General features: G+C 43.5%; 2 protein-coding genes across 2 annotated transcripts in view; one reads left to right on the top strand and one right to left on the bottom strand.

Moving 5' to 3' along the window:
* Positions 1-1,725, bottom strand: part of zdhhc17 (zinc finger DHHC-type palmitoyltransferase 17) — a 38,027-nt gene extending 36,302 nt beyond the window's left edge. The window contains exon 1 of the mRNA XM_042079673.1: positions 1,593-1,725. Within this exon, the coding sequence (XP_041935607.1) occupies positions 1,593-1,655 (63 nt within the window). The 5' untranslated portion in view covers positions 1,656-1,725. The remainder of the gene's footprint in view (positions 1-1,592) is intronic.
* Positions 1,726-3,853: 2,128 nt separating this feature from the next.
* The window catches only part of osbpl8 (oxysterol binding protein-like 8), an 85,276-nt gene continuing 67,192 nt past the window's right edge, over positions 3,854-21,937 (top strand). Inside the window, 2 exon segments of the mRNA XM_042078471.1 lie at positions 3,854-4,258; positions 14,246-14,303. The gene's annotated coding sequence lies outside the window, so the exon portion shown is untranslated.

Genomic DNA, 21,937 nt, shown 5'->3' with positions numbered 1-21,937 from the left:
GATGGATTCCCTTGACATAAGTAGGGATGCAATGTTGTCTTTTCATAGGTTTCAATGGGGTTGCACGGCTTGTAGGCCTACAACCTCTTGATTGGGAACTTTTGAGTCCCTATTCCGTCCGTTTTTCATGCCAGCTTTGTGCCCGCAAAACTAATTCCACAAGGGTGGCCTCACACATAGAGACAAAGGATATGGTTTAGGATTTCAACACTCTCCAAGAGGCAAGCTGTTCAGTCTGAGTGACAAAAGAATGTTGGTTACGGCAGCTGAAGCTTCAGCAATATATAAGATAAGACTCAATGCAAACTAAGAATAATTCATTACAGTTTATCTTCTAGCTCATCTTAAAAAGAGAGCTCTTGAAGTCATATCTTGTTTTTCTGGGCAAACCTAATTTGACTGATGTACTATGACTGAAGTAACTATTTCCTTGTGAATCTTACCTGAACTGTCAAAGCACACCTTGGTCTTTTTTTTCTTAAATATGGGCCTCCTGCCTAGCCATATAGGCCAAGTCATACTTAAATAAATATTAATATCTCATTCACTTTCTGAGTCCTAACGTCTAACTAATAACTGAGTATGAGGAATTAGGAAATGTAGGTAATCATGGTGCCTGCCTGAAAAACGAATACATCTTCAAGCCCTTCCATGAAGGTTCATGACTAGTAGGCTACATAAGAGAAAAGGTTTGTCTTCTTTAGCACACATCCACAACAAAATATTATGATACCAATGCAGATAACGGACACCACCATGACAGTTGCCATTCACTCAAGCTGCTAACCTTCAAGAGTATTACCGTTATTGAGTTTATTTTTCCCCCTGAAAGGATGTTAGGAAAGACAGTAGTCACCACTGGTGCTATATATCAATGCTTGCAAAACAAAACAAACGAGAACGGGACACTAATATTAGCAACTATGAAAACACGCTTGGTGGCATACAGTATAATGTAACGTTAGCTAACAAACTAATGATGTTAGTTTTCAGCCAAGAGATTTGTTTGTGTACAGCTACCGTTACTTCTGACAACACCAATTCTCACGCGAAATATAACGTTACCCTTCCCTGAACAAATCATCTCTTGCACTAAATGCTATCAAAACATTTTCAGATTAATTTATACGTGATTGTAATGGAACATCATATTCACCGTGTCAAGTTAATATCAGCTAACATTTGCTAGCTCTTTCATGGAGACAAGGCAAACGTAGCTAGCTAACATTAGCTAACGTTGTAAATAGAAGACTGACGAAACAAACCAAGTGTAGATATCAGCTAGACTTTACAAAATGAACATTTAGCTATTTTATTATAGGTCTGTTGTACATGTAGCTAGCAATATAATCAACCAACAAACGCTGACGTCTGAAGTGCTATATATCCAGTGCTAAACAGCTAGCTGGCTAACATGCTATTACGCAGTAGGGGGAACCTGACAGATACAATTGGAGCTGCCCTCTCTTTCGTGTGCAATCGTGCTTGCATGTGATGGACAATGCTATTTACTCTGAAACCTTGACATAAATGCGCATTCGAATACTCTCCAGTAGCATGATCAACATATTATTGTCGGTCGATTATATTACCTCTGGATGGAGAATGGGGACACATCCAGCTTCTTTCTCATAATCATCCATAGCGTCAGCCATCTTGGTGGTCAACCTCGCCAAGCATTCTGGGAAGCAAGGTTCTTGCAGAAACAAACAGGACAGGAGGAGGAGGGGGATGCTGCTTTTTCTGCAAGCCGATGCAAAACAGAGCTAACCAATCTGCCAACGCTGAACGCTTGAACGCAGTGAACATGTCAATGGGATGTGTCCATGGCCCAAGCATTACGTCATTTTCATAATTTCACATCATATGTCTCCACAGAATCATCCTAGCCCATTGGAAAAATCCTCGTATTTGCTATATAACGCGCGTTTCTGCATCTATCTGTGAATATGATAAACATGATGAGCGCAAACCAATACGTTTTCAAATTATCTAGCATGTGGCCTCTCAAGCCAAAATTCCTATAATAGACTTACATTTTGAGTACTTTCACAGGCCTGGACCTGGTAGGCTAGGCTACAGTTTTTATACTCATGTTTTCTGAAATGGTCTCATTTCACAGCTCGATGGTGTTTTAAGCCCCCACCGTCGACTTCAAGGCACATAACCCTATAACCCTAACCAACCTAGTGCCTTACATGCAGCGCTGCCTGAAAGACCACATTGGGCGCTTAAAACACCAAGAGACCATTTCACAACACCTCACACGCAGGGAACTCTTTATAGCCTAAAAAAAGCAATAGGTCTAAATCTAACTGAAATGATAAACACAAATTTAGACTGTAGTCCTTTTTAATGTGAGATCAATCTAAACACTTTTGTCACTTTTTGCCTAGGGTTAAGCCCTTGCTTTTACACTGTTATGGACTAATACAATATACAATATTTTGTTAGCTAAAACAGATCTCTCTTTCTCTCTTAAATTCAATACTGTGACTGTAGGCTATGCACATGTGGGTTGTCACAGCAACTCATCACCAGTGTCCAATGTCTTGCATTTTGGAAGGCAATGCTGTTGCTGGTGTTCAAGGTTGAAAGTGACTTGTGTGTAATGTTTTGTAAAAAAACATATTGACTAATCATCTTCCACAATAAAAAGGAAAAGGTGTAAATTTAATTGTCCTTTACACACAATTTCAAAACGAATACAAATTCTGAGTGCATTCATATCAAGGCGGTTAGATTGGCTTGAATCAAGAGGTTTTCGTGGCATCATTTTTTTGTTTGAAGTGAAATGGTGACTGGTGAGGGTTTGGTTCTCAACATATTTGGATCAAGAGGTCATGCACAATCACAGTCAGGAACTCAACATGATTAGAGACATTTCAAACAGTTTTAATGTAGCCCATGAAACAATGCATGGGCAATTACACAAATGTCAAGATTTTATATTGTATGTTGAACTCTTGACAAAGAACAAGAGAATAGATTTATTTATAGGCAACAGTATGAGTTGTAATTGTTTTATACAAGATTATCCAGGTTACAATGATTATGTAAAAACTTGAGTTAAATGCAGAACACAAGCAGATAACATTTTTAAATTTAGGGCCCTGACTAGATCTATAAAAATGGGATGAACCATAAACAAATTAGAAAATTAGAATCATGTATTGCTTGTATGTATTAGAATCATGTATTGACATTAGAATCATGTATTGCTCTCTGTAGCACTGTCATCTTATAAGCTACTGCATATCCACGAAATGTCCTATATCAGTGACACAAATGCTTTGAAGCACATTTGTCCCCTGCCATCCTGTTTTCTGATTCTGAAACTCTGAAATTTTGTCTGCAAAATGCTTTACACACACAACATATTAAAAACATGCAACAAAACTCAAACATCACAAGTTGTGGCCAAATTAATATATTCTCTCAATTAAAGTGGAGAAGAATAGGCTGGTGCTGATCCAAAAAGCCATAGTTTGACCCATGCTTGGAACATGGTATCTTCAGATTTACACTGATCAGGTTAGTTTATTAGAGACATAATTATGCTTGTAGGCCTAGTTCAGGCGGGAATAGCCTACATGTTGTTTTTATTTTGTTTTCATTCTGTCGTTAAACAGTGTAAAATGTGTGAAACTTGAGTGTGAGACGTCAACTTGTTGTCAGTAGGCTATTACGCAACATAACCACAGGATGGCTCACTTCACTTGCGTTTACCAGAGTCGGCTCTGGCGTTTGCCAGCGTCTCTGGCGTAGTAGCCTAGCTCGAGAACTGAGCTGGGTTCCAGTCCGTTGAAGCTCAGGCATACTAGCAGATCTCAGAATCCTGATCCCAGATCCGCAGTTAGGAGGAAGACACCACGGACAGACGAGGGCTTATCATCACTCGTCCCAGGGCTAGGAGTGATGACAATGTATGGATATCATTTCAATCAGTGACGTTAGTCTGGCTAGTTACAAGCTAAGATACAATTTCCTCTTTTGAATTTCTCCCAAAGTAACTGTTAGTCATCATCTAGATAGAGTAAGCTCACGTTAACCTCAACATAAACGTTAACGTTACAACCTATGGGCAACGTCTATTTCAGCTAGCTATCCCTAGCTATCTAGACTTTCTAGTTCAGACTGCCTGCCTGGGATGAAGTAATCCACAACTGTAAGACTGTCTGGCTAGCACCAAGGGGTTGCAGATCACACCTCGATGAAATAAGGACATTCTCGGGATAATACGGGCGACCAAAACAAGGTAAGTTAGGTTTAAAACGACCAAATCGTCACTTAGCCAGTTCGCATAGCTAGTTAGCATATATTGCTAACCTTCATCCAGTCGTTAGTTAGCGTTACCGTTAGCTAACGTTAAGTGGGTAACTTCATGTCAGCACCATGATCAAGCCCTCGACATCAAACCAACATTAACAGCATTCTTTATTGACACGAAGATCTGAATTTTGGAAGGTCATAGTGGTTGTCCTCTCTACTATGGTCCTAGATAACTTTACTTACAAGAGACATTGCAGGTCATCCATCCGGCTGGTGATCTGACGATTTGGGAAGGGACAGTCAGTTTGTTATTGTTAGAGAGAATTCATATTAGCCTCTGTCATAGACATTTAAACCTCGGCCAGTTCCCTTGGGTGAAAATCAAAACGATACGCATTCGTGGTAGAGTTGATATGTTTGAAGTGATCAACCATTTTGGTTACAAATCATATTTCATTTTAATACCGATAACATTATCTATATGCTACCAAAGTTAGCTGCATTTCGCGACTCGATGTGCTTCTCGAATCGACTTGGATAACATTGCATCAAACGTTAACTTTGCTATCAAAAGGATGATGCACATGATTTAATAGATTATCATATATTATGTTACAGCCTGACCATACAACGGGTTGATCTCTGGATTCGAACCATACAGTTTCTGTCAGTCCAACTTTTAAAAAGGTGTTTAATGAATATAATCATGTATTCAATGAATAAGTAACCTATGGCTTACAGGTTAAGCATTTCAGGTCTTGGCTGGCTGTTACTGGTCTGTGATTGTGAATGTTAGCGTTAACAGCTCCCTCTTGTTCCATGCCATGCCATTTGGCATCCTGTACAGTCCACTCCTTAGTCCCTACTCTAACTGGGGCCTGTATAAATGGATATACAGGGATCCATTTGGCATATCATCATCCTCAGCTTTCTGTTTCAGATATCATGTTTCCACTTTCTCCCTGCGAACTTGGTGGTGTGCTCCGCAACTTGACTCCATCAAAACACTACTTCCGATTCATCTCTTCCTACCTGTTTTTTTCCTCTGTCTCAGGCATTCTGTTCTAAGCCAGAGCATGTTAAGGATTAATCACCAGTCAAGGATAATCGCAAATATAGCAATTGTGTTTTTAATCCTTGATTATTATCTTTATTATTACAGCTGAAATTCTATAGGCCTCAGCTGTTATAATTGCACTGAATTGCTGATCGCTTTTGACCGCCATTGCCTTAACCCATACACAACAAGATGGGAACAGTGTGGTCCTAAATAATTCACACGTGGTTAGGCGCAGGACCGTGGTGCATTTGGATAGCACATTTCCATGTTTCCCTTCATTGTGCATATGCATCATAACAAAGGCTACTGCCAGCCTCTTTAGACAGAGTAGGTTAAATTGTGGACCTCGGCCTCTGGAGTCCTGCATTGACATTTGCCTGTCAAATGAAGTTTCCATTGAGTCTTAAGCGGCACCTCGACTTGTTATCTGTTTGCGCCTCTGACACGATATGGCCTATCTATTGCAAGATTTGCATACAAGAATGTCTTGTGCTGAGGGATGGGATTGGAATTCATTGCAGGTGTATGGTCTTTGTGAACTCATGCTCTCTACTCCCCTGCTGTCCCACCCCATTTGATTTTCCACTGCTTTGTAATGGCATGGCATGGCATGGGGTTTGCCATAGCTGTCATCTGACCAATGGTTGCTGCTGTTTGCTGATTACCTTAATGTGTTTTCTGTGACATCCTTGTCAAGGTGAACAGCATATTTCATTAGAGAGAGCTATTACTCACGCAATAGATACAGCAGTGTTTTACCTAATGATGTTGTGGACTTCAGCTTTATGTTGTGAAGTGGTCATGTCTGAACAAGAGTGGAAGGACAAAGATATATGCTATAAGTATCCTATATTAGAAATGTTATAAAAAATTGTGCTTGCTGTGTTTTTGATCAGTTGCCAGATGGACTTTACAAATACTTTTTTGATTGGTGGTTTCACAATGATTTGTATGAATATTTTAGGGGCTGCCATGTTTCAGTACATCTATATCCAAGCTATGTATTGCTAGGGTTTGGTTTGGGAACCTAACAAACTGTTAAGTCAACAAATAATAGGGAGAAGCCAAAAAACTAGAAGCCAGCCAGAACACAGTTCTTCATTCTATGTTTCTGTCAGTCTCTGGAATGTGGCTGCTGTGGGAGTCTTCTGGGCATCTGTCGACAAGGTCAGCTGGGGTGGCTGGGTATCAAATGATGGCCTGCCAGACTGGAGGGGAAGGCACAAGGACAGGTATTGGATGTAGTAGGTTGCTTTAGGGGCAGCTTAAAGGAAGCTGAAACTTCCTGAAGGGTTACCTAGACGGATCTGGGTACATCATGTCCACTTCATTAAAAAATCTGCTCACTCAAGTGATCAGCAGTTAGTCTGTGAATGAGCCTTTAGCCCAACACAGTAGGTGGTAATGAGTCAGAGTCATGGTAAATAGTGTGACTATTGAAAGCGCGGAGTGGACACTTGGTCTTGAATAGATCCACAAGAAGGAACTTAGAACATTGTGTCGATTTAACCAAATATGGTGAGTTGTGGGTAGTTTGCCTTTACTCTTGTTCCTTGTGGTTACAGTAAAACCAAGAAAACAGAAAGCTAAAGGGCCACACTTAAGACATGATTGTTCTGTAGGGTCATCTGTGGGCTTCTTCACTGAACGTCAGCTTTTGACTTGAAATCTGTGAGGGACTGGTTAAGCGAACGCATTATCGGCCCCTAGCCTACCTCTTCCTGCAAACAGACAAACCGCACTGTGACAGGGTAATCAACCGAGGCTGTGTATAATGAACTAGCCTAGTGCCTTTGTATGAAAAATTGGTTTTGTAGCCTGATTAGGCTGGAGGTTCATATCAAGTGCAGCTTTGCCCTATCTAAACCAATTGAGGCTTTCTGAACATAACATGAAGGTTTTGTTGTTTTCCATCTAGCCAGGCTCCCTTAGCATGGTTCTGTTTTGCCTTTAAAGCCATCTGAAAGCTATATTGTCTTCCCTCCCAAATAGCCAACACTTACTTTCAGTCCATTAACTCTAAAGTTGGCATTCAGGTTCTCGAAAGCAGTCATGATTTGAAGCCTGCCCTGTGGTACCCTCTTGTTTAATTCTGCACTCTCCTGATAAGCACGGTGTTAATTAACACCTGTCTCTCACCCAGATGCCACTGCAGAAGCTATTTTCAGGTGAAATTAACTCCACAGGTAGGCTACAGAGTCAAGAGTCTCATCCCAAACAGTAGGGAAAAAATGTGTGTGTGTGTGACAGAACACCACTCTGTTTGAAAGGAGCTCATTAGCTTAGAGCTCCATGTCAGGTCTCTCTTGAGTCTAGTGTTGCAGATGGCTCTACTAATTATTGTTGGACATGGTGCAATGTCCCTTCATCGTATAGGGTCTCTGGACGTTTGACTGTAGAGGAACTGGACACTCACTCTTGTGCCAAGAAGTTTGGCAGAATTTTCTCAGCTTGACTGGAAGTACAGGTAGTACCGGTAGTACTGTAGTGTCTTTTTGGACAGGAGTGCTTCGAAGTTTTGCAGTTCTGCCATATATGGAGTGGTGAGCTGTCTGTTAAACAGTTTGCAGCTCAGCATAGCTGAGAAATTGAAAACTAAACTGTTTTCTGTACATCAAATAATAATAAAAAAGATTATCATAGTGCACTGTCATGTTTATTTATTAGTTTTTTGACTCTGCTGGGTGACTGTCCAGATTTGACATTGGCTGTGCTCTACTTCTACTGAATTTGCGCATCCTTCATCTTCTAGCCTACTGAGCCGCGTGCTTTAGCCTAATGCTCCAAGCAATATGCCGTCCTTAGCTCATTACTCCCCAATTAAAAGTAGGAACCTGCATGGTCAGTGCCATCTTTGATCCCCCTGTTTTTAGTGTCTTGCCTTCTTGGAACTGGCATAGAACAAATTCGATGAATTCCAGCACTCCACTTCATAGCCTAAGTAACAAGAGAATCCTGTCAAGCACGGCCAAATCTGTCCTTTATTTCGGATTAATCAGCTCTGGAGCGATTTTTGAGCGCAGTGACTTATCTCACCAACGGCTGTTTATTATGTAACAGTATGCCGTGAGTTCCCGTACATGATGTTTAATGTATTCAGACTTTAAAAAGATGGGATTTATTGTCTTCTAACAATAGGCCTATGTCTTTTTCCCATCTGGATTTCACTCAAAGATAGATTTGTGTGGCAGTGGTGGTGAGCATCTGCCGTGCGGATCTGTGAATGAGGAGGAGGAGGATGATGATGATGATGATGATGCTGCTGGCCTAATTTGACAGGATTCGGCGACTCCGCAGCGGCCGAGGCTGCCATCGGCGACTCCGCAGCGGCCGAGGCTGCCACGTCTGCAGCTAATGCATTTTACATGTCTCTGCAATGAGCTGATTAGCAGCATGAATTCCTCCAGATTAGCCCCTAGAGTTTGCTCTCCTCTAAGAAGTCAGAAATTGTAATGGTTTGAACTCTTTGTATTTTATTTTTTTGTCACAAACGAAAGGGGGAGGGGAAGAGATTAACCCCTGCGTCAGCTGTGGCTGTACATTCTGTGCGTTGCCAGGCCGGATAGAGGTGATTTATTGAGATATTCACACTTCGCCTGGCTGCTTAATAGTCCCTGGCCCTTGGCCCGTGGACGGCCTTCACACAAATACTCAACCGGGAGTGAATAGGATGGTGGACAGTAAATCCTACCTCCATTTCGAGGCTTGGTGTTTTATGGTCTCTGCAGGAAGGTCTAAGATGGAACTGGCGAGCCGAGCGTGCCTGACACAGGGGCCAGGCAGATAATGGACCGGCCCCGTTGGAATCCTGCTGCCTTGCTTGACGTCTGGCCCACGCCCAGCCGACCGAGGCCACGACACACCCTCACCTCTCCGGAAACACCTGTCTCTGTCTTTCTTTCTGTCTCTCACTCCCTCCCTCTCCTTTTCAGACTCTGGGCTTTTGTTGTTTTGTGTTGTGATGGACTTAAAAGGCTTGACTGGAATGCTAATATTGGGCTAAATTTAGACTAAGCCTGCTCATGGCATAAAAGGTGAGTCATGGGGAAACCCAACAGGGTGTGTGTGTGTCTGCGTGTCGTGTCTGTGTGCCTGTGTGTGTGTGTGTGTGTGTGTGTGTGTGTGTGTGTGATGCTGAAGGGGTTTACTGAGATACAGAAGGGAGTAGGTATGAATAAGAGGCTGCTATGACCATGCTTGACTCATTGGAGGTTTTAAAAGCATCCCACAATATTTAGCATGGAGGTTGTTTGAGTGTGAAGGGATGAGGGTGCTGCCCGTACGGTTGAGTGACCTCTGTTGAGAGATGGATTGCTTTTTTTCCAGCAGCCTGTCTGTAGTGAGTCCAATTCAGCTTTCAGAATGTCGTGTGCTGTATGGAAATTGAATGCAGTATTTTCTCTCTCTCTCTCTCTCTCTCTCTCTCTCTCTCTCTTTCTCTGTGTTTTTCTTGTTTTTTGTGCAACTGTAAGATTAGAACATTAATTTGCCTTGGATGGATTTATAGGGCCCAATTAAAACCTGTGGTCAAGCCCCATTTGGGTTGTACTTGCAGAGCTATGTGTGAGGGCTGAGGTTCTCTCATACCAAGTGCTGGTGAGCAGAAGGAAAAAGGCTTTCTTTTGTTTGTACTGGGTTGATGTTGGGATGGGTCACCCATGAAACGGTTGCCTATGGCAGCAGATGCGAATCTCTAGGCCTTGGAGGCACGACTGGTATGAGGCCGGCATTTTGTGCTCATGACCATGGTCACAAGTCTCATAATTCAATTGGTCTGCTCTTTCATTAAACGAGTTTGTCTTTGTTTGGTATCTGTGAACATGGAGAACCAAAGTTTATCAAATTTCCATGGATGATGTCAAGCAGGGATGCTTGATGTTGTGTTTGTGTACACATTGCATTTTTATCTGCCTGTATGTTGTATGTGGTTTGTTGCCTTTGTGGCTGATGTTTTCTATGTCTGTTGATGACCTGCTGCAAAGCAAATTGCCTTTTGGTGACAATAAAAGTGAAAAGTAAATGCAAGTGGTGGTTTTAGTCTTAGCAATCTGTTTGGATTCCTCAATGATTTTTTACATATTTTGAAATATAATTATTTTTTCATTGCTCCATTTGTCACACTTAAAGGCTTATGAAAATGGCCAACCTCTGGCCTGAAGCTGGGCAGGTGTATATGGCGACAACAATCAGTGAAATTTACACAATATTTAACATTATTAACAAGGCTCAGCGTTGCGTCATGGAAACAAGTCAGGGAGGCGACGTCGAGGGGGGAGGGGGAAGGGGGTGGGGGGTTGTAGCTGTAGCTGGAGCAGCTTTCTGGATCTGAGTCAACCCTGCTAATCTGTCTAAGACTGACCATGGAAAGGAGAGAGGTAGAGAAGAGAGAGAGAGAGAGAGAGAGAGAGAGAGAAGGAGTGAGCGTGAGAGAGGGAAAGAAAGAGAAAGTGATGTGACGTATGCTGGCGCCTATTATGTCACCGCCTGTGTTTTTATTCAGGCAAACAGATTGCGTGCAGCCGCTCGCACGTTCTTGGTTCCCCTGTCGCCTGCGGGCACAGCTTGAGCCTCGGCTTCTACAGTCCTCATCTCGCCTACGGCTTTTCCCCAGCAGTAATGGCTGTGACCGGGGCAGAGCCTCATGGACGCGACCACACCGGTAAGACGTCAGGGGAGGACACGGTAGTTAAGACCAGAGAACTGTGCCAGTCAGTTAGTTCTGTGTTGGTGAGTTGGTTCTACCTGAACCAATCAGTGGCTGGTAATTTGGCAGGTTTTCACAAACTCGTGAATGGATTGAAGTAAGTTTACCTCATTCTAGTGTATAATGCCTTACTCAAGGCAGAAGGGTACCTTGCAGTAAAATATATATATATATATATTGTAGTGATGCTTTCCCCAAAATTTCTAATTATTTATTTATCTTGTAATGATGCTTTTCACATTGGAAGGCATGTCATGGTGTATGACACTCTAAAGGAAAATGACTTGCCAGACAGCCTCTCTAGTGAAATCTATTGGCTAATGTTTTATCTTTGAGTGATAAAGCCACTAAGCTGTCTTAGGCTCTGGTGGTTGCCAAACAACAACAACGATGGACTATATTGATTGTTTTTTGAAGATTCATTGCACCCAGAAGTGTCCCATATCTGTCAACATCAACTCCGATTCATCCGCCCGTATGTCTGACTTCCTCAGCTGTTAGCCTTACTGATAGCCATGATCTGCTAACCACAGCCTGACAGGTACTTGAGGAGTGAGGACTTTCCCCAGACTAATGGGGGAAGCTGCTCTCTCTTGCTCCAGGGCTTTTCACATGCAGCAGTGTGAAAAGAATACCTGATTCAGCCGAAGGGATGGATGCTTTAGACTATTTTCTGGAGTAAATCTTTGGTATCAGTCCAGCTCTTTTGGAGTTGTGCCATAGAGAACATAATCTAAATAAAGCTGCTTCGTGGCACTGTCTCAAGCAGACAGCAGTTCACAAACACTGAAAATGTGACAATATTAATACCCCCTTCCTCCTCCTTTGTTCGACACCAGCCACTTTGGACACCTATACTTAAGAGCTGATCGAGTACACACAGTAGCTTGGCGTACACTTAGTTGTTTTCACTTTCTGGAAATGCTAACTGTGATCCAAATCTGGCAGGGCGCCTCACCTAGCTTATAGAAGTAACAAGAGGCGAAACTCAATAGAACGTCCCATTGCAACAGATGCACCCATAACCGAGCTGCAGCTCCGCCATCTTGGACTGAACGCAACACAACTATCATAGAACTTAATGATATCGGTCAAGATTAAAACGTTTCTTACAGTGTAAAACAAATATATATCTAACCTTTTCTCTACTCTATATATATCTAACTTCTATACTCTTTGACCTAGCGCAGGAATGTATTTAATAATGCAATTATGGGGTGTGTGAGGAGATGCGCTTTGCCAGCAGCGGTGCTGGCAGAGGTGTCTGCTTCCGCCACCTGGCTCACGGCGAGCTCTTAGCCCTCAGCCCAGAGAAACGGCCGTAATACAATTAGAACGGTCAGTGGAGGACGCTGGAGCAGAGAGGCAGAAGGAAACGGGTCTGGAGCAGGGCCAAGATACGTATTAGCCTGGGCTGGAGAATTGGGTTTGTGTACGGGAATGCATTGGCTTACCCATCGGGCACTTAAAGAGCTAGGGGTGAGGTGTGTTTTGGTAGACTATCGGAATAGGCCATTACCTTACCTGGTGATTAGTTTTTTTTTTGGTGCATAGTCTCCTTATCTCTTTGCTTGGTTTTCTCTGTATTGTCTTTTAGCTACTGAGTACCGTACCTAGCCTGGATCTATCGATTGATGGAATCTTGTCCTCTTGAGAAATTCATTGATGAAGCGGGCTGATAAACTAGTGTAGGAAATTCTGGTTGGAAACTTATTGTCACATACAGTAGTGCATAATCGACCTCCTAAAAATAAATTAGATTTTTCTTTCAAATTGTGTATGCACTGGTTGTCACTGACATCGATGATGTTAAGCTAACCTCTAAAAGCCGACCTCTGTTCCTATCCCTGTGGCTGGCCAGCTGACTGCCACGGCCTAACAGCTCTGCTCTCCCCAGAGAGAGGCCAACAGCTGGGGCTGGACATGTCCCCGTCTCCCCTCAGTGCATCTGGAGGAACAGGACACACGTGGGCCAGGCCCTCAGCATGGACACAGATTCAGTTAAACAGATCAGACAGGCAGCTAGCCAAGCTCAAAGAAATGGGAACAAGACATTGGGTGACTAAATCTCAACCCCAGTCCACATCTCTCTCTCACTCTCTTTCTCTCTCTCTCTCTCTGCATTTCTCCTCCCTCCTACTACCATACACGCTGACTCCATCTCTTGCCATGAATGCTCTTCTTTTCTGAAGTCTCCTTTATGGCGTCTTGGCCCATGGATCCTCCTTTATCCTCAAGTCTTTCTTTTTCGCCATGGTGAGCCGAGATGCCAGCCGCGTGGAGCCGAAGCTCGAAACATCTGTGTCTCTGTGCCAGTCACTCAGTGGCCCTGGAGGCATGGCCGGCCAGCAGGATGACGCACTAATTGGCCTCTTGGCCCGAGTGACCATTCACCAGGGATAAGACAGGGTACACTGAAGGCTGGCCAACGATCCTTCCTCAGGCTAGACACACACACGTACACACACACACTTAGGCTACGTTTATACGGTGACGATGAAAAGAGAAGACGCAGAAGTGGCGTCTCGTCTTCATTTTTTTATTCGCGTTTAGACGAGCATTCTCAGGGGGAAATCTTTGTTTATATGAAGACACAAGAGTATGTGATATTCAATTGGATATGCATTCCAGACCGCTGGGTGGTGGTGTGATAGAACCCCGGTACGTCACGCGCAGACATTCTAATTTGACAGTTTAGCCAGAGAGGTAATCAAGGATCTTTGGTTTAGCCGTTTAGACGGAGACGCAACCCGGGTCGTCTTCAAAACTCTACACTCTGGAAGGAGTCTTCAGATTTTTGCGTCTTCAAGCCCCGATGGCGGGGTCGCCGTGTAAACGAAAGGCACTTATGATAAAATATTTTGTCGTCTTCCTTCGCAATCGTTCTCGTATAAACGGCCCCTTAGATACAGACACACTTAGAGACAGGGTTGACACACATCCACATTTAGCTGCACCCAAAATCTGCATGCAGGTAGCCCCTACATGCATGCAAAGCAGAAATGTTTATGTACAAAAATACAAATCCGCATGACATTTGATGAATAGAGATGAGCAATTCTAAGCATGCTCAAGCCCACACTGTCTGACAGCAGGAGACAAATACAAAAGAAGACTGATGTCATTTTTTTTCTTTCTCTTGTTCTCTCTCTCTCTCTCTCTCTCTCTCTCTCTTGTTCTCTCTGTGTCTGCCCTTTCCTGTCTCCTAGACTGGTGCTGGTGTTGCTCTCACTGAAAAACTGCTTTTCACTGCGTGCGCCGCATGAGGTAGGTTCTATATTGGTCCTGTGACATGTGCTCGTGACGGCAAATGATTTGTGTGCATGTGTGTCTGTCTTTGTATGCGCTTGTGTGTGGGAGGTTGAGCACAGCAGGCCACATAAGACCCATAGTCTTTGAGTATGCATGTGTGTGTGTGTAGGTTTGTGTGCTAAGCACCAGACTAACTGCCAAACGTACTGGTGTCAGAAGCGCGCGCGTGTGTGTGTGTGTGTGTGTGTGTGTGTGTGTGTGTGTGTGTGTGTGTGTGTGTGTGTGTGTGTGTGTGTGTGTGTGTGTGTGTGTGTGTGTGTGTGTGTGTGTGTGTGTGTGTGTGTGTGTGTGCGCGCACATGTGTGTTTGTGGGTAGGTTTGTGTGCTAAGCACCAGACTAACTGATGAACTTACTGGTGCCAAAAGCATCTGTGTGTGTGTGTGGGTAGGTGCCCGGCACCAGACTAACTGCCAAACTTACTGGTGTCAGAAGTGTGCGCGTGTGCGTATGTGTTGTAGTGTTTTCATCAACTAGTCAACTGGTCGACTATTACAATCAGTAGTCGGTGCTGTAGGCAGTCGTCATCTAGTCTTGGGCAAAATGGCTGAATGGATAAACAGCCTAGACATTCTTTGTATGGAAGTTATTCACCTAAAATGAGACCTGTTCCACAGTGACATGTAAGCTGTGTCCAGCTGTAGTAAAGTACAATAAGAACACGTCTGTTATGGGGAACCATCTGAAGACGAAACCCCCGCTGCCAGCAGCTAGCACTAGCAGTAATGTTAGCACCGGTGCTTTACTGATAGTAAAAATCTGTAGTCGTGAAACCTCTAATGCTTGGCTGTTTGACCTATGGAAATGTTCCTAGCTCATTCCCAGTCCTGCCATGGCTGAGGTCGATAGGGAGCCGCCTGCCACCTTCAGAACAGAGTATTTTCGGTGCTGGATGCAAAACCTGGCCGGCACGATGACCTTGACTCCTGGAGCAATGTGTGCACGCGCCACATTAGTATTCTCCACCTTCTCTCAGCTCAGCAGTAGCACAGAGGCACTTAACGCGCGCGTGGTGCTCGAAAGAGCTTTGGAGATCTCTGTTATGAAACCCTGCTGTCATCTAAAAGATAAGAATTTGAGTGTATTTTTAATGCTCTCCTGCACACTTAGGCTGTTTGCAATTCATTATAATTATACCGCAGACTTTCATTAGCCACTCATACACTAACCGATGGTCAACAATGAAATTACTTTGTAAAATGGAAGCAGGTGGTTTGTTGCAAGCGGTATAAACGTGTAGAGAATGTGTATAGATTTTTGTTCAAATGTAGCCGAAGGTTCGCTGATTTGCAGCATGCAGTTGCATTCAGTCTGTTTGTTATTGGCCATTTGATTTAATGTCTGAGCCACAGGTCCATATCCCTCCTGCTGTTCTCTTCAGTCCAGTGGGGAAACCTGTCCAGGATGGCTGGCATATTGAAGGCCATAAATCAAGCATGCTACAGTTCAGACACACACACACACACACACACACACACACACACACACACACACACACACACACACACGTCATCTGTCCTGATGCAGTGCCACCATGCACTGCTGTCCTGCACCCATGATTAATTCTCCCTCGTCCCCTGCCCTATAAAAGTGTTTAAAGTTGCTCCCTTCAGTGCCACAGTAAGTGGGTCACAATGCTGTAGTTGTGGATGTAATAGAGTTCTTGACCTGATTGTATTTATATCTTCTCAGTTCTTGTGAAATTTGCTTCACACTTAGTTGACATTTCCACTCCTGAAGATGAAAAAAAAAACAGCTTGTTTTGTAGATCACTGTGGTCTTACAAAATCCAATTCCATTTTTTTTTTTTTTTTAAATAGCATTGTATAAGCTTTTCAGGTAGTCAAGATCTACATAATATGACCACCTTTTTTGTTTCAGTGCATATGAGGGGGCCGGACACTTGCCTTTAAAAGTACCGAGAACCATTTTGTCTAGAGGATTTGGCATGCATACCATGCTGTTTTAAGTGTTTCAAGTTGCCAAGAGGTGTGGTCAGCTGTCAGTCAAGGCACAGGTGGCCGTGGCACCACAAAGGCAAAGTACAGCAACGTCGTGCGCGAGAGCTGCAGACAAAACCTGATCAAAAATTCATGTTGGCTTCTCAAAGACAATGGGTAGATCAGAAGCAATGCCAGTGTTTTGCTCAACAGGTTGGAAGTCTTGCAAATTAGTATGCTAGCTGTAGACTAACCTTTTATCTCCCTGATAGAAATGTTTGTAACATTCCATTGATCTTTCTTGTCCCTCTATATTGAGTATCCCAATTCCACTGTGCTTCGTCTTGGTCAATATAGATGGTTGCTTTTGCACTTTTCAGATGTACTCCGCACTCCTTCGGGGCACCTTCTGTCTACAAGACGGTTGTGAAAGCACTGTGGGCTCAATGGGGAGCACTAACAGACCTTGTACCTCTCGCAGCAACACTGGCCTCTGGCCTGTGAACAGTGTCCCACACAGGCTGTCCACCCGTCTCAATGCATTTATTATTTGGCAGACTTGTGTGTGTTTGTTTGACGAGGGCTCTGCGGGAGCCAGGGACACTGAGGTGTCTGGTCACCGTGTCCATGCCAGTTGAAGGGGCCAGCAACAGCATGGTGTGCGTGTTCTCCCATGTGGACACTGTCTCGCAACCCTGCTTCACATTTGATTTATTTATCTATTTATTGAGAGGGTGGGGGTTGTGAACCTGTCTCATGTTGTGTGTACGGGCCTTGTTTTGTTTGTTTATCTGCCTACCCCCTGAGTCAATGGCTCAGTGTAGTGATCATTTTGGCAGGCATTTTTGATGTAGTCTTAGTCTCAGTTTTCAGGCGAAAAATAATTCTCATTGGTATTAGCCACATTTTAGTCATTTTTTTTATCCTTTATGGTTTTAGTCTAGTTTAAAAAATTTTGCACAGAACCAGTGCCAACACCCCTGTCTCATGCCGAAAAAAATAGGTGCCACTTCTATTCTCTAGCTGACTTGCGCTTGCAGCACGGCTCAAGCTTCACCTGAGATGTGAGTATCACAGAGGCAGTGTGGCGGCTCTTACCTGTTAACATGAGAGCCAAAATGACAACTTATCAACTTATGTGAAACAGGAACTGCTGCGTCTGCCATGCATTGAACAGAATGAGAAGTCGATTGACTGTAGCTTAATATAGGGGAATATAAGCCTACCATCTGTCCCCTGCCTCTTTGTGACCAAAATATCATTTGATACAGGACAGGTACAGGTTTTATTTTCAACATATATTAGTCTGGTCTTATCTGGTCAACAATATTGCATGTTGATATCATCACAGTTGGTTTATAATGTTGCTGTCATTTTATCTTAGTGATGGAGAAAAGGTCGTTGACAAACATATTTCGTCTTCATCCTGTCAGACAAAATTAACACTAAATCAGTGGTGCTGCACCTCGATCTGGGATTGTTTTTGTGCATCGAGCCTTCATCCTGTTGAAGTGCCGAGTCATATTTCATGCTTGGAGGAATGGCCTCTATCTTGGACAACAACAGGAGGGAGTGGAAATGACTAGCATCTCATATAGCCAATGGAATCCCCTTAACGTAGTCCAAACTGGCACTTCACCCAATCAGGCTAACTGCCATCCCACCTTTTTTTTCTGTGCCAGTCTGTGTGTCTGGCATTCAATCAATGGTCAAATCAAGAACAAAAGTCCATGGGAAATGGTTCTTATCGACCAGTGCCAAAAATTGGAATGGAAGGAGCAAATTTCAAGTGCAGTCTCATATGAATCTTCCTCCTCTGTGTGTTATCAGACCAGATGAAAAATATTTCTTTTCTGGTGGCCCTGTTGCGATGACACAGTTTAGAAGTCATTTGCTAGCCTGGAGATTCCAGACCCTGGTAATCTAGAAAGATTAAGGGTCTGGCCATGACTAATGTAATAGCCCAACTCGAGGAGCGACACCAAGCATTTGAAAATCTCACTGCACGCAATTGGATAACACTACGACCAATGTACCAGTGCGCCTAAATATTTTTTTGCACTCGCACGCCATCATTTTTACTCGCATGTTCGAGTAAAATTGCTGCACGGTAGAGCCCTGTTATGATGTGCAACTGTACATGTTTGATTGAGTGTTTTGTGTTTGTACATTTGATGTTCATGTTAAAGTTCCCCCTGTTCGTTTTGTGTCTGGCTGTTGGAAGCTCGACTTCTTCAGTGTCTCCATCTCTACTCCTGATTCCCATCCCACTGCCACCTCATGAATGCCACACTGCTGTTTTGGGAGATTCCCAGTGTCATTGGAAATGATTAATGGCCATTTCCAACTCTAAGACAACCTTCTGGAAAGCTCCCCAAGTTGTGTACTCAAGGTCTACCAAGCGATAACAGGTCCCTTGTCCTTTTGAGTGTTTGTGCAGCAAGCTAAATGAAGGAGAAGGAATGACAAGCAAAAACAGAAGCGTTAACTGTGGTGCACCAAGACAAAACCATTACCTGAAGGGTGATCAGAACTATGACCTCTACTGAAGCCAAAAGTCAAGTGCAGAAAGTCTCGACAATATTCTCTTGATTTGACTATCCTGAGAAATCATTGCTGGAAATGGAAGTGTACATCAGTATTATATTTCTGACCAGTAACTATCTTTGTTGCACATGTGATAAGGGGAGATATTGTTTGCCTTAATTATCATCTATGCCTTTGTAACAGTCCATCACAAGGGCAGCCGTGGCCCACTGGTTAGCACTCTGGACTTGTAACCGGAGGGTTGCCGGTTCGAGCAAGGCACCTAACCCCTCACTGCTCCCCGAGCGCCGCTGTTGTAGAAGGCAGCTCACTGCGCCGGGATTAGTGTGTGCTTCACCTCACTGTGTGTTCACTGTGTGCTGTTTGTGTTTCACTAATTCACCGATTGGGTTAAATGCAGAGACCAAATTTCCCTCACGGGATCAAAAAAGTATATATACTTATACTTATATACAATATGCCCTGATGCCATTATCTCGTCAGATCTGCTGTGTTGATGACAATAAAAGCCAATTTTACCCTTCAAATGTCTCTCACTAAAAAAAAACTTGTGTTAGCCAAAATTGTCTGATTAAATGCAAGCCTTTCACTTACCGCTGGCCTTTGTCTTAGTAATGCTCTGTCTGCTGTGTTAATTAGCTGCACAAAGGTAGCGGGAGAGCACTGCTAAGCCTTGCGGACTAGAGCACTTTTCGAGGAAATCCTAATTCCCCCCCTCTCTGTCCTCCCCTCACGGATGTACACTCACTCACGCACAAGCAAATCTTGTATAGCAACACAGTTGCTGTAAGCCTCACCAAGAATATGTTAGGCTCACTTGAAAATGGGCAGTCTTATTCAGTTGAGAAATCAGTCATGCTGCAAACAGCTTTTTATATTTAGGCATGTTAGCTTTTTCGCTTCTTGGAGCCATTGGAGCTCCAGTGCCTCCATCATGCTAATAGTTCCTCTTAGCCAAGAGTCTTAGGCCCAACAGGAAAACTACACTGGGCGTGTATCTGAAGTGTTCCGTTCGCGATACATAAAAAACATTTTGGAAGACTATTGACTATTTTCTATTTCTTGAATGTATGCGCCGCTATCACGTCTGGTGTAGCTACTATTATTAGGGGTTTGCACGGCGTGTCATCAGATCTGGACGTCGCCATATTGGAGATACTCGCCTCATTAGAAAGCATTAGGCACTGAATGGAAATCCCTAACATCATTAAGGAAAATGGTTAATTATTGTCGTGTTTTATGTTGTACCAAAAGGTCAGACCGAGAAAAACATCTGGAGTAGGTATCGACTTCCAAAAGTTATTAAAAAAACAGGGAGAAAGGAGAATAATGCCAGGAGTTATCAGAGGAAAGGGGCGCTTGTGGTTGGACTTGGTACTGCGTCTCCCTCACCCAACTCGTATGGATCTGCGCTGCCAATAAACCTTAATTTCTCGAAATATCATGCCTTTTCTTGTGGTCCAAGTCCTGCCCTATATGCCTTTGCATGTTGGACGCGTTTTGATGAGCTTTTCTGTTGTTTAGACACGGTTATAAGTGCATAATACTCCATTGTGTGTACATTCAGTTCTTTACGCCAAGTGCCTCCAACATGGCCATGCAGCTGGGTTACCGCCCAGAATGTGACGTCCGTGCAAACCCCTAATAGTGGGAGCTAATTGTTGCAACAGACGCAACGCGAACGGAGCGCTCCAGTAAAGCGCCTGGTATAGCTTCCCTGTAATGATTTTGGAGGCCTGCTAAGCTGGTTGTGGGATATCTGATGGTGCTGCTCAGGGGGCAAGGACATCTTCAGATGAGTCATGCTGTGTCATGCAAACCCCATGAACTGCAGCTCCCCTGAAGTGGTTGTGTTTGAACACAGCATGGAATCTGCTGTTGGTTTATCTCCCTTGTGTATCTGATTGCAGTAGCTTTTGAGTCTAAGTGAAGAGATGGGAACAGGGTCTTAAAAGGCATCTGGTACCATACTGTACCGTCCACCAACAAGAGGAATCTCTCCCTGCCATAAAACAATATAAGAGAACAGCCATTATTCATGTTCATTTCTACTAGTCCAGAGCTTGACCAGGTCAGCACCTGGTCAGTGAGACAGGCAGCGCTAATCTGCAAGCAGATGATGGCTTGTGTTATTAATATGGCAACAATGGTGTCGCACTGCAGAGATGGAACAGCTAGAGAGGATTAAGGCTGGTGTGTTCAGCTGGACCTAAACACCCTAACTAAATAAAATTGAAATGTTCTAACTTCTGGCTCTTTGGGTTTATGCGATTTATTTGGTGGTGAAAGCCTGCTGGTCCAAGGAGAGGGTGGTACAGAGCTCAAATTACCTCACCTTTAGAGGTGAAGCCATCTTTGATATGACTGAGTGTGAACCTAGTCTACTGTTGTTAATTGTATAATGTTTGCTTTTCTTTGCTGTTGTTTGCTTATCAGCTATGCGCTCCCACTGTTATTGGTCTGATCTCGTGGAGTGCAGGGTAGAGGTAGTGAACCAGCTGTTTGAAAGCTCGCAAAAATAATCTAGAATATTCTTTGACTGCAAATGATACTTCTAACGCTGGAATATCCGAAGTTATACTGACATCTCAGGTATGTGCATGTTATCATTGCTACTCTTGGCCGGCCACCATGAAGGATAGTCTTACGGAACATCAAGTTCTTTAACAGGCCTAAGGTGCTAATGTGAGATGATGCTTGCCAAATATCTGTCCTACTCTGCTAAACGATGACTGGTAGCGCTGCATCAGACAGATTATGAGCTAAACGAAAAGATTTAGTCAGATGTCATCGCTAGACAACATGCTACTGTTACTGTGCACATTTTTTGAGACGTTAATGCCCCTCCAGAGGCTTGGAATCTATACTTTTTAAGTTTGCACTCCCAGTTGAGCATTATCCCCAAAGCTCCACCATGCCCTGTCATAAAACCCTGATTCACACAAAACTTTTCACTTTGCTCCTTAGTATTTGTCATTTTCTCTGAGGGCCAACTTGACAGCAGCAGTTCCACTACTTCGCTAGCCCTTTGTGCATTTCAGCTCATACACTTTTACAGCCGAGGAGATAATGGGTGACACTAGAAAAGGTTGAAGTCAGCAGAG

Source organism: Alosa sapidissima, chromosome 22 (genome assembly GCF_018492685.1).
Source record: "Alosa sapidissima isolate fAloSap1 chromosome 22, fAloSap1.pri, whole genome shotgun sequence".
Taxonomy (NCBI): Eukaryota; Metazoa; Chordata; class Actinopteri; order Clupeiformes; family Clupeidae; genus Alosa; species Alosa sapidissima.
The sequence above is the reverse complement of the archived record's forward strand: the minus strand, read 5'-3'. Positions and strand labels throughout refer to the sequence as shown.